Genomic DNA, 13,425 nt, shown 5'->3' on the forward strand with positions numbered 1-13,425 from the left:
GTTCCACGATCTCCTGTATCAGCCGTACAAAGCGGAACTCCACTACGCCCTGTCATGGCCGTACCCAGCGCTGCTCCACGACGCCCTGTAACGGCCATGTCAGTGGCCACTCCATCGCGCCCCACGATGACAAACCCCCCTGAGAGACCCCCCAGCCAGGTATATATGCGGCTGGGGGGAGAAGGGGGGGTAAGCAATATCTTCCAGAGCACTCTCTTGCTTGCTATTATCATCTCTCCTCCTCCTCCAATCTCCTCTGACTTGATCGTCGGAGGGCCCCCACTACCCCAGTGGTGGTGCGAGGCTTGCTTGCAGGTTTCTCGGTGGAAGGTGGAGCACAATCAACATCGACCAAGGCAGCTCAGACGGAATCCCGTTCACACCGCTGTGCCAATCGTTCTCGGTTTGGACCACCAGCAACACCTCTTATAACAAATTATAAGGTAATTAGCTGTGAGTAAACTTGTATTCACCAAGAATTTTTATGTTGTTCCCTTCTCTGCTCCCCATCCTATGCCACTGTCAAGGATTGGTGCAATAGATGCACTTAAGGTATCTGAATGTCCCACATGAGGGTTGGATCAATCATCAAACTCTAGAGTGGTGTTCTTTAACATTTTTTTTTCTTATGTATTAATCAATTTTATCTGTATTATTTATCACTATGATCTATTTTGTCCTGTAGGCAACAAAATATTAGTCAATACTGAACCATACACTTAGTGCAACAACTAGAACTTTTGTGAATTAACCAATAGACAAGAGTTAGGCATCTTTTATACTGCAGATTATTACAAAACAAACTAATATGATTCCATCAATAAGAAAAACAACGAGCAGATTAATAATTATATTGAAGTACTATTCTGATAATTCCTAGATATGCTAAAATACATTCCATGTTTTATCATATATCGTAATGAGTCCAACTATTTTATTGTTAAGCTTGTCATAAATCATTATAAATTGATATTTATTATATAGATTTACATGTACGCATTTGCCATCCCCTTAAGCCCAACTCGAATTATAGTTGGGCTTGAAAGTGTTCATGGAACTGTTTGTGATATGCTCCAAACTCATTTCGGCCCAGTTAACTTTTCAAGTGTACCATTGAGGCCGAGCCTAGCACAATCACAGCCCATCTTTTAAATTCTTTGTGCGAATTAGTTCATCTAAAAACTTAGCCGAGGGGGCTTTCAAAAATCTAATGCAGGCGCCCGGATCCGTAATCCGAGTACTCGAGCTTGTAACACCATTGCATGCGACCGCGACCGTTCGCCGCCGCCGCGACGATCACCGCCTCTCCGGGCGGAGCGCCGCGGTGAGAACGCGAGGAAGAGGTGGCCTCGTCGGGATGGAAGACATCGAAGACGTGGTGGCCGCCGGAGCTCTCCCGGAGCTCCGCCTCCCCCTGACTGCCGTCGGCGTGAAGCCGAAGAAGAAGCCCAGAGCTTGCCTCATCCGCGACCTCAATTCCAACTCTCAAATCCCGGGCACGCAGGTCTTCCTCTCCCCACCCCCCCTTTCTCTCTCTTCCCCCCACCTCCCCCCACTCTTTTGGTGATGCGCTCTTTGATCTTTATGCAGACTATATATATGAAGACATTCGGATGCTCTCCTAACCAGGTAAATATTCTTAATCACTCCATAAAAATTTCCTTTTTTTCTGACATTTTTTTTCCTTTTTTGTCGTAGATATTGGTTGAATAACTGTGAAACCGAACAGTTTAGTTACTTTAGTATGTAACATGTTGATCTGGGTCTTTGGTGATTGAATGCTTTGTAAGTGTTTGTTTAATTTCCGATCGTAGTTATTAGTAGTAGAAGTAAGTACAGGAAATTGTGGGAGTCACGAGAGCATAGAATGAATGATTTGAGAGAAGTGGTATTATGTTAGATTGCAAAACATGGAGATATAAAATGCATGGAATTGGAAGTTTAATTTCTTAACGGGAATTTGGCCTCTATATCACAGTTATACTTTCCATGACATTTGTAAATTTAAGTTGTTGAAGAAAGATGCAAGGGCATTTGTCAATCATGTTACGCCCTGTAGAGAGTTAATATCTGACATCTGGAAGAAGCCAGGCATCCTTTTTGTCATTGAGTAGAAATATCATTCGCTTACGCGATATCAAGATAAATAATATGGTTCTTAATGGTTGATGTACTTTGTTAATCACCTTTTTAGCTACAGTTTGCTTGTGCTGTTTCATGAATGGAAGGTATATACTGAGAAACAGTCTGACGAACTCTGCTAATACATCCTGAGAAGCTTTCAAACTAATAATAATATCTCTACGAATAGCCGTAATTGTTTTAGTGTCATCTTAATGTTACAGGCTGTTGTTCGCTTTTTTTGGTTCGCTTATAAAATTAGACTTCTATAAGTCAGAACAATCAGCATATTTACTGTCTACTAATAAAGGTTTCTCAAGTCTCAACCTTGTTTTGTTATTTGATTGTGGGTTGAAGCTCATATTTTTTTGTCGTTGCTTCATTAAGCATAGGAGAAATTCCTGTTCTTCATTTTAATTCTGACAAATCATGGTAAATAGTCCACCTTCTCAAAACCAAATCTTTAAAATTGTTATTGTTTAGACCTGTTCAAGATATATGGCCACATGAAAGGCTTTTTTTTTTTGAGATTATGAAGACTTGAAACAGCCATCTCTAGCCTAGTTTGAGAATCAAGATTTAAGATTTATTGACTTAGTAGCAGGAAACTTCCACAAGGTGGGCACCCGCTTCAGAATTTTCTCTGGAAATTTGTCCCTGCGATTGCTTCCTAAATGTTTATTATTCATTATTTTCTATCTTCACCTGAATCCACTCCTGCACTTGTAATCCCGTCTGCTAACTAAGGATTTTATTCTTATTTAAGAGAGGGCTTCTGATTATTATAATAAAGTTTAGAATTTAGTGAAGTTATTCGAATGCTGTTCAACCGACATGCTCCATTGCTGATGTGCAACTTAAATGGTCACAGAATTCCTTCCCAGTCTCTGGACTAATTCTTTTCCCAGACTTCGCTTTCATTTCTGTCGAATAGTGTTCTTGTAATAAGGATTTAGAAAAAGAATACAGTAGTGTGTTCTAGTTTTCTTGTTTTTCTGGTTTGCATTGAGGATGATTCTTGCAAGGTGCTTAAAAAGCTTAAACATAGGGTTATTTGATTGCAAAGTTATCTACAGGGTTTAATTTATTCTATTGATAAGTGAAAGAGAGCATGCAAATGTAAATTTATTTGATGACAATGTGCATAAGTTTCTGGAGTGAAAACTCTATCTTCTTCGATTCATCCCTCTTTCTCTCTCTCTCTTGCCCCCCTCTTTTTCTTGACCTTTTTTCGTTTTCCTCCTTTTGAACTCTAATATTTTGATTTGGAATTATATTGCTCTACATTTTCTATTTTTTATACTCTTCCTTCTCTTCGCTAAGACATATCTGATTTTCATGTTCATCTTACTTCTTTTTCCTACCCAATCACTGTTTCCATCCATTTCCCATATTTCCCTTTTATTCATGCAAATTGTTTTGGAAAAAAAAATCTCATATATGAGATTCAGTTGTCATATATGGATTACTGAAATTGCTACTGATGGTATTCATTTGGTAAGGAAGCCATCTTATTCCTTCTTTCTAATGTAAGTCTGTGTTTCTGTTATTTGTAATTTTTGAGAGGATGTGGATTGCTGAAATTGCATCTGATGGTATTGGTTTGGTGAGGAGGCTATTTTATTCATTCTTTCTAATGTAAGTCAGTTTGTGTTTCTGTTATTTGTAATTTTTTAGTTTATTCAGTGTAAAGTTAAGCAGGCCAAAAATCTTAAAAACCAGAGCACCTTTTCTCAGAAAAGGGGTACTTAGAGGATCGAAAAATCAACAGTCCTTCAAGTTTACCTTTTATCATTTGAAACCTTTGATGAAGTTTTAACCTGTCCTGGTACCTGGATTTTCTTCTCTAACTGCAGGTTGGCCATACTAAGGGATATATCCAAGTGCTTGTAATTGCTTCAGAGAGTATGTTAGGTACCTCAACAGATGTAAAGATTACATCAGTGGGAAGGTGGTCTGTTTTTGGTGAAGTGATCGAGACTCATAGCTCAGGTAACATTAACTTGGAAGCTGCTCCTTGCCAGGAGGATTCATGCGAGAGTTGTGCTTGTTCAAGAGAGCCAGAACCCTGCCCATGTACAGTGCAGAATTTAGGGCAGCAAATTGGCAATGGCGGTCATGAAGAAACTCCTATTGCGATGGTTATGAATAGTTCGACCACAAGATATCATATAGGGGGAACTTTTATTAGTGCACTTCAGTCTATGCAGCTCAGGAAGAGAAAGTTACAAGGACCGGTGAAGATGAATGATGTGAATGCAAATAAATTCCAGGAAAACCAGAAGACAAGTAGAATGAGTGGTAAATTAGCTACCATGGATTGGATTTTGCTGAGTGGGATGATTGTAAGCTTTCTAACAACAATAGCTCTTGTAATATTGCTTTCATCTAGGATGCTGTCATCCTGATAAAGGGACTGCAACTGTAGTATTGTGTTTTTCTATTGGTGCAATAATTTATTTGCGGGTTTTCCTGCCTCTTTTTTCAGATTATGTATATGGCATGTGTGTATTCTCATAGTTGTTTCCAAGACCATGTTCATAAAGCTGATCCCAAATCACTGGGACATGGTATGATAGACTGATGGTTATGGATATGGTAGTTTTAGGAGCAGCTTATATCAGAAAATGATTAAAGATACAACTGGCTCCCAACATGAGATGGAAGGTAGTACACATGTGATGTCAAACAAGGATATTTCTTTGTTTTCTTTTCTTTCTTTTTTTCTCTTTTTTTCTGGGAAGGGAACATGTATAGGTTTTGTGTCTGCCATTAGCTCAGCTAGCCCAATGGACACCCTAGTGATACAACATGGCTGTGATTGGGAAACTCTGTTTCATGTCAGGCAACCTTTTTTGGGTCCAAAGTAACAGGCAACATGGTGGTCCAGCCTACCCACTTTATTCTTCCATCTGGTGCAAACATGAAGAGAAAAAGAGTGCCCTAAGTTATGAGCATATCTTTGTTTTTATCCCAAGAAGAGGGTGGAGTACAGGTCATACAGCACACATGGAATTTTCGAGGGCATCTTCATGACCATTTGAAAGTAGAAATTGACACATCTGGGTGCAATGCTGTTTGGGAAGAAACTTCTCTCTAAACCAGTACTCTTCACTCTCCATTTGGCCATGAAGCTTTTCTCCTCTGAATCTTCTTCCCCATAAAGGAATCCATCTCAAATGTATATCACATGACCATGAATTGTATACTGATAAACACCATATTTTACAAACTGTATATAGATTTTTCTTGAAATATATATTAGGTCGCTATTGGTTATATATCAAAAAAAATTAAAATATGTATAAAAATTCATTGAGTATGTATCATCTAGTCATATACGTGTACTGATGAACATAATATTCAGAAAACTATATATCAATTTGTCTGAAAATATATATAGATCATTGGATGACTAATTTGCTATATATATATATTATCATCTAACCATATACTATATACTAGCTAACACAGTAAAGACTCTGTGTTTCAAAGGAGGAGAAGAAAGGCCTCATGGTTGGATCGAGAGGAAATAATAGCTTGATGTGGAAGAAGAGAAGGATTCAGATGGATGGCCTGATCGACGATGGCTCATGTATTTTTTTTTTACAAAAAATAATATAGGGTGGATAAACTCTGTTAGCAGAAGAAGTCCGGTCCGTTCGGACACTGGATGCGATACCCTCTGTATGATCGCCTCAAGAGGATTTTTGTTCGATAGAAACGTACCAAAAGATCGATAACTCTCCCGGGAAAAAGGTCTACGAAGCCAAATATACCAGAATCCACTCACCGCTCCATCATTAAAAAAAAAAAGAAAAGTAAAGAAGAAAGAAAAAGAGAAAGTGTCATCCTCCTTCCCTTCTCTTGTAGTTTGAAACAACCAAAGAGATACCATTCTCATGGGTCCTTCCATAAAACACTAACCGAGTATATTCATAGGAGATGATTAAAGACTAACAGTAGTCTAATACAATACACATCCTTCGATCCTTCCTGCTCATTAGTTCATAGGAGTATATCAGACTCGGCCGGCAACCTCCTGAAGAAATTATGAGACACAGAGGGCATCTTGCTCCTGAACCTGGGGTGGCGCAGCAGGTACAGGCCGGCGAGAGCCAATACCACCCGGATCGGTGTCGCGAAGAGGAGAACGGCTAATATCTCTGAAAAGACTATGAAGATGGCCGTCGCCCGGGGGTCCCTCCAGCTCAACAAGACCCGGACTCTCTCCCCCTGCGTCGCCAAGAACCCTACCAGCTCCTGAACCCTCCCCGCCACAAACCTCAGCCGGTCATACCTCCTTTTCACCACCTCTATCGGCCTCCTCGTCACAAATGGATCAAATTCTTCGTCCAGGTCATCTGTGGTGACCAATTCCGCACAGGACAGCTCCGTGTCCATGTGCGGCGGCTCCGCCGGCCGGAACCGGAAGTTCCAGACTCCGATGGCAAAGAGGTAGAGGAAAACGGTAGGCAGGATCAAGGACGGGTAGAACACCAGTATCAAGAACAGCACATGGACCAGTATCGTGGTTACCGGGTTCTTCCAGTACCGAATTCCGTCGAACCACCTGGCTGCCGCCGGCACACCGGAGAACAGCACGACTAGACGTCCAAAGTTGGCCTTGCTCCGTCTCATGCTGAACAAATGGGACCCGACGTCGAGCACGTACTCCACCACCTCCTTCCGGAGCGGCGGCTCGGCCCGTGCAAGCCGAGCCATGACCACGCCCATCGCCTGGGTGCGGAGGTAGTTCATCTGCATCACCGGGATCGGTTGGATGTAGTGCATCTTCGGAAGCGTCGGCTTCGTGTAGAGGAGAAGCATGTTCGTCCACGCCGCGCAAGTGAATCGGATAGCTAAATGCAGCTCGCCAAACTTCTTCAGACCAGAAGGCTCGAGAGCTAGCAGTGGATGGTAATGAGTGTAAAGCTTATCCGTTTGTAAGGTCGAGAGCCGAATCCTTATCTTGCCGATCCTTTGATCCTTGGAGCCATTGCCGTTCTTGCTGCCATTGTTATAAAGTTGGCAGTTGTCGAACACGGCGATGGTGAGGACGGTGCAGAGGTCGAAGACGTCCCAAGTGTACTGCTCGTTCCACTTTGGGGAGAGGGATCCAAGGATGGTCCGAGTCCGGACCCATTTGGGGCCGTACTTGGCGACGCAGTAGGCGTCGGTCGTGGCAGCGCCATTGCTGGCGTTCATTGGCACTAAATCTTTGGCACTCAAAATGCCGAGCTCCAGAATTCCGATGCTTTGCTTTCGGAGCGGCTTCGACGATGGCTGGAAATCGCTGCTGTATTGGACGGGCTCGTCGATGACATGGTAGCCAGCGTCGTAGAAGATCCGGAGATGGAGCTTGCTCGAGAATTTAGTCGACTCCCTCCTCCTCTCCTCGCCGCTGCCGGCGGAAGAGGAGGTGGGCTTGGCGAGGTCAAACCACTGGGCGGGCATAATCTTGCGGTGGTCGGCCTGGAATAAATTTGGAATAACGGCTATTATATCCATCACAAAGGCTTTAGAAGCCTCTATTCTTATTCTTATGCTAATTGAACCATAATGTAATAACTGCATTTATTTAACATCCTCGCCCCCCTCATGTTTTGCTTCAAAACTAAACAAAAAAAAAACATCACTTGAAAGAAAAACTAGTTAATATATATTTATCCCCATTATTTAAAAGAACAGTGGAGAATCGAAATAAGCTATTAGCTAATTCTCAGTAAAGCAGTACATGGTTTTCACAGGAGAAAATGGATGTCATCTTGGTTATAAACTTATGTAAATATTGGTTTTATGGGCTGTTTTCTTTTACAAAGATGGAAAAAAAAGGGTTCTTTTAGAGAAAAAAAAATATCTCAAGGAAAATAGTTAAACCTCTGTGCCAGTTAAAAATCTGGTATTTATTATCCATTATTTGGTGGACAGGTGAAATAACGAAATAAATCTATGTTTGCTGGAATTGTAATTGCAACGTTGCCTGAGTTGGGATTCTGGGTTTGGTGAGGACGAGCCGGCCGAGTGGGACGTCCTTGCCCGGACCGATCCGGTCCTCAACCGTGATAGTGACCGGCTCATCGAACGGTTCGCTGCCCACCAGCATGAGCTCCTCGTTCCACGACGGGTTCAGCGAGCGGACCGGGGATGGTCGGGTGAACCGGATCTGATGTCCGAGCTGAACCTTGACGTGCGTCTCGGGGCGGAGCCGGGTCGCTTCAGAGGGAACCAGGTCCTGTCACAAACTCATAATAGGGATAAAAAAAAAAAGAAGAAATATTTATTTGATTAATTACTTTAATAAATTCTAATATAACTGCAGCAGCAAGTATGCGTGTTCTCATCAGAATGGAAAAAACAAAAAAAACAAAAAAAAGACTCATATTGTGTGTTTTAAAATAATGCAGACTGCCAACAGCTGAGGTAAGATAGATAAACATTTGGAGAACTTCAGCTTCAATCAATTGCACAAGAAAACTCAGTCAGCAATCATTTGCAATACATTGCGTGATAAGTTATCAAGGCAGTAACCAACATCAAAAATAAATGCAGCAGGGCGTCATCCAACTACTCATCAACTTCGCATATATAACATGGCATTAGAGTGGCGCATCAATATAACTCATAATCCCATGACACTGCCTACAAATAATAGCAAATATATATATATATTAAATACATGATGAGTCTTGTTAAACATACATAAACAATCACAAAAATTTGCAAGAATTTACATAACTTTTTGTTAATCCTATTTCCATGAAAAAGGACAGTGTTTATAATAAAAAAAGATTTTTTACATAAATACATTTCTAAAAATTCAAGTATATATGAATACCTTTTTAAAATTTATAATTATTTTTATATCCTCATAAAACACTTTTGTTTTACATAAATGCTTCTAATATAATGAATCTTTTAACATTGTTAATAAAAACTATATTTATTTTAACTAAAAATAAAATGAAATTTTGAAATTACCTTTTTTGTTCCCGTCGCGATCGCATTATAAATATTTTTTTTATATATCTACTGACTAAGGGTATTTCAGTCATTTTAATTTAAAACCATTAATTTTTTAATAGCGTTAGATGGCGTAGGTATATATGCAAAAATAAAAATAAAAAATAGAATAGAAAAATAAATATTTTATGAGGGTATACATAAAAATAAATATTTTATAAGGATATTCATACAAAATTTGATATTTAGGACTGTATTCCAAGCGAAAAAAAAAACAATAAGAAAATCAACCATAATTAAGAGAAACCAAAGAAAGGGTCCCAAGAAGATGATGAGCGCTACCTGTGCTGCAATGGCATGAACACGGAGGTAGCAAAGCCTGGGAGCAAAGTAGACCTTGGAACGGGTGTGGAGGACTGCCTCCAAGGGAATGGTATGGGCGTCCGAATGCCAGGCTTCAGGGTAGGCCTCGTCAGCCTGGCTCCCCTTCCACACCGCCATCATCAGCTCCCCCCTCCCAACGTCCTGATCCCTCCTCTCCTCCTCGAGTCTATACCACTGGGGGGCGAGGGGGGAGTCGGGGGGGAGCCGGGAAGGGACCTCGACCAAGGGAAGGACGACTCTCCCCACGAAGCCATCCATGAGGAGGTCCTTATCCTTCACCGACACAACCAGGCGGTCAGCCTGGAGGCGTTCTTTGGAGAAGGCGAACACCTGGTGCCACTCCGGGTTCTGGTTCTTCTCCAAGTGTTTGGTGCGTCCGATGAAGTTGCCGAGCTTCACTTCGACGTAGGGGTCGACACTGCCGGTGATGTCCATCGCCGGCAAGTTTCGAGCTTTGACGATGTTGACGTAGAGGTACTCCATCTGTTCTACCAGGTCGTAGGTGGTGGTGATCTTGGTGCCGCCGCGGTAGCCCGTCCGGGCGGCCACCGGCGGCTGCGTCTCTTTGAGACCGTAATCGGGTTTCGGCTGTGGAGGGGCCTCCATGTGCATCGCCGGCGCCGGCGCTGCTGCCTCTGCCCGGAAGTGGTGGCTGCGGCTGTGCTTCTTCTCCATGTTCGTGAATTCTCTAGCCCGAGTCCGCGCAGGTTCGAAGCCCACCGTGTGGAAGACTTTCCTCTCCTTGGTGGCCGGCAGAGGCTTCTCGGAGGAATGGGTTTCCGGGACGGTGGTGGTCGTCGAGGGGGCGTGGCTGGAGGAGGCTTTGGAAGAGCCGAGGACGGCGAAGATGCGGAGGGCGAGGTCCCCGCGGACGGGGAAGAAGAGGCGGCGCCGGTCGAGGGAGCAGACCTGGAGGGCGGCCTCCTCGCGAGAGGGGGCGACGGAGGAGCCGGAGAGGCGGACGCGGCCGAGGAAGCTCCGGCCCTTCTGGCGGCCGCCGCCGGCGGAGCCGTCGTGGTAGACGGCGACGTTGATGGTGCGGCTGGGCAGGTCGAGGGGGTCGGCGACGTCGAAGATGAGAACCTCGTTCCAGAAGGGGTTGAGGTCGTGAGGTTTGGTCTGGGTGCGGCGGCGCTGCCCGTCGAAGTCCACCTCGACGAAGGGGCTCGCCGTGCCGCCGCTGTCCTTCGGCACCAGGTCGTGCGCTTCCAACACCTCCACCGCCACCTTCATCTCTTCCTATTCTCCTTCCTTTTTTCCACCTCTTCTAAGGTGTTAACCACGATGTACTAAAACTAATAACGGAGTTAATAGTAGAGAATAAAACCAGAAAGGAGATGTGGAGGAAAGAAGAGGGGAGTGGGATGGGAGTAACGTTGGGTTTTACATTGAACTAGAATTTAAGGTGGTTTATTTGGGTGTGTTGTGAGAGCGTGACACTTTGTGTATTCTTTTAAAGAACTGCACATATATGCATACCTTACAATAATGCACGTGAGATTGTGTCCTCGGGCTTCTTTCTTAGGATGCTGAAAGTTTTACCTTGCACGCGGATATCGAGCCTAATTAATTCATTGCATACTTACTGTCTGAAGACAACATCAGTACACTAATGGGCTTCACTGCTTGGAATGTTTCTTCTTTTTGGTTTCTAGTGTACTGCATCGTACAAAGGAAGAGCCTGTAGAGTTGGAAGCTCTTCTTTTGATGCGAGTTTCTGTTAAAGACGCTGCTAAAGATGAAAAGTGTTTGAGCTTTTAACCATGTCATGTTCTGATGTGTCTTTATTTTCCCAAGAAGAGCTGAAGAGGGAGACTGTGAGATTTGCTTTTTGAAATAGGGAAGTGGCTTTGCGTGATACTCTTCTTCATCTATTATGATTAAAAATTTGCGATGTTTGCACATCCCAAGATATGATTTACTGCTCTCCCTGTTTGTACTTTCGCAACAGTTCCGTGATTATATAATGTGTTTGTGAACAAAATTTCAGCAACTGAAGAGGCAACCCGTAGCTCTCAGAGGTTTCTTATGAGACTTTATATATTGGTCGAGTCATGGAACTCCGCATCACTCCGAAGTCAAGTCAGCTAAAAAACATATATAAATTGGTTTACGGTAGGGTGGTTACCTCACTGGAAGGGAGGTATAAGATGGGTTTTTGATGTGATTGGACCAGTTTATTGCTATCCAATACGCGAAGGAGATGAGGATAGGATAGTTTTATAGTCCCATTTTGACTCCTTCCCATGGATAGCTTATTCTAGCCTTCTTTATGACCATTAAATCCATATACTTGATAACTTAATTCCAATGCCTAACTACTGCTACAAATAGCATTTCAAAAGTTCTTGTAATATATCTGATCAACTTTCCTTTCAGGAGTACCGTGTCTCACTGCTGCGCTTTCCAGCTTTCATCTATCGTCCATGGGGAGATACAATTCAAATTCAAGTCCAATGGAATCCGTGAACAGTTGATAAAAGCAGCTTTGCATGGTTTCCATGCGGCCATCGGCGTTTTTTTGGGATCCCACGACTTCGATGCGTGACCAGCTACGAGCGGTGGAAAGAGGCAAGTGGGCTTACTTGTGGGCCAAAAGGAAGTTCGCCCAGCCACGTGTGGGCAGCCCATGCTGAGGAATATTGGCTGATATAAAGATGAGAATCCTTTGTGGGACCAATTGGGTCCCTCTGATTTATCCATCCTTTTCTTCCGCTTTATTTTGGTTGTTAGGTCTTTTTTTGGTCTTTCCCACCCGTATGAGCACTCTACGCACCCTTCGCATCTCCCTCTATCCCCCCAAACTCTCTTTCTCTCTCTCTCTCTCTCTCTCTCCACTGAAGACGATGATGATTTGATTTCTTTTATATTCCTTGCCTCTGCAAGAAGCCAAGTCAAACGGGAGAAGCTGCATTCCTTTATTTCAACAAGAAACTGAAACATACATACATACTGCTTCCGTATTAGTACTTAAACCTACTATTAGTACTTAAATGAAGGTTTCAGATCGAGCCATGGAGAAATGCGCTTAAACTAGATCAGTTTGAAATGAGCACTCTTTTTCCTTGAATCCACTTCAATGGCATTAAATTGCTACAAAAAACAATGCTAAATTTTTGGCCGACTCATGCTTTCTACCACCCACAACAAGATCCTACCAATGCACCGCAGAAAGTACGTCAGGGGCGCAAACGCCGCGCCCCCGGCCAAAACAAAACCTCTTGGGGAATCAAACCGTGGAAGGAGACACAGCGAAGGAAACAAAAGTTCTAAAAAAAGAAGTGCTGGGTCAGAAACGTATGCATTCACAAGACTCGCCATGTCCTAAAATTGTGAAATTCGTTCGGGGAAAGGTTTTGGCCTTCAAACTTTTTGAGAACATGTAGCAAGGATCTAACACGATTTTGCTTATCCACGGCACCATCCCAATTGCTGTTAACCCAACTGATTGGTACCTTGCCAATCAAATCCAGAGAATAAATGACAAACAAAAGAGGAGAGACTTCCTGGTGTATCCAAAGAACCTTGCCAGAATGTTGTGCAGTAAAGGAGGCGACCCGATGGGTGACTGAGAAACCGATCAGTCATTTGCCGACCCTGGTGGACTCGGCGAGATTGAAAGGATACAGAGTTTGTGATTTATTTGACCCTGTTGGGGTCAGTGGAGGGAGGGGCTGATTCGGGAGACCTTCGGAGAGCAGCTGGCAGAGATGATTCTGGCTTTACCGGTTCCTTTTAGGAAGGAGTCAGATAGGCTAGTGTGGAGGCCATCGGGACGGCCGCGGGTACGAGCTAGGAATCTTCTTCCCTTGTTCAGTAGGGAGTCCAGACGGCAGACAGAAGAAGGATAGATTTGGAGGATGCGGATTCACCCACGTGTGGCGCTGTTCATCTGGAAGGTGGCATGGGGATGCCTACCTACCAGAAGTGTACTAATCCGGCGAGGAGTGCGGGTCA

General features: G+C 43.3%; 2 protein-coding genes across 3 annotated transcripts; one reads left to right on the plus strand and one right to left on the minus strand.

Annotated features, from left to right (window-relative positions):
• Positions 1–1,202: 1,202 nt before the first annotated feature.
• Positions 1,203–4,613, plus strand: LOC103701320. Of its 2 annotated transcripts, XM_039133193.1 has the most exons (3): positions 1,203–1,504; positions 1,591–1,629; positions 3,978–4,613. In XM_039133193.1, exons 1-3 carry the CDS (start codon positions 1,211–1,213, stop codon positions 4,527–4,529), a joined length of 885 nt encoding a protein of 294 aa, XP_038989121.1. In that variant the 5' UTR covers positions 1,203–1,210; the 3' UTR covers positions 4,530–4,613. The 2 variants fall into 2 exon arrangements, with proteins under 2 accessions (XP_038989121.1, XP_038989122.1); XM_039133194.1 differs by lacking the exon at positions 1,591–1,629.
• A 1,418-nt stretch (positions 4,614–6,031) lies between these two features.
• LOC103701319 (FT-interacting protein 7-like) lies at positions 6,032–11,200 on the minus strand. The gene is made up of 3 exons (XM_008783337.4): positions 9,427–11,200; positions 8,105–8,356; positions 6,032–7,596 (listed from the first exon to the last, which is right to left on the minus strand). The coding sequence occupies exons 1-3, from the start codon at positions 10,699–10,701 to the stop codon at positions 6,130–6,132; spliced, it is 2,994 nt and encodes a 997-aa protein (XP_008781559.2). The 5' UTR covers positions 10,702–11,200; the 3' UTR covers positions 6,032–6,129.
• Positions 11,201–13,425: the final 2,225 nt, after the last annotated feature.

This window comes from Phoenix dactylifera, chromosome 14 (genome assembly GCF_009389715.1).
Source record: "Phoenix dactylifera cultivar Barhee BC4 chromosome 14, palm_55x_up_171113_PBpolish2nd_filt_p, whole genome shotgun sequence".
NCBI lineage: Eukaryota > Viridiplantae > Streptophyta > Magnoliopsida > Arecales > Arecaceae > Phoenix > Phoenix dactylifera.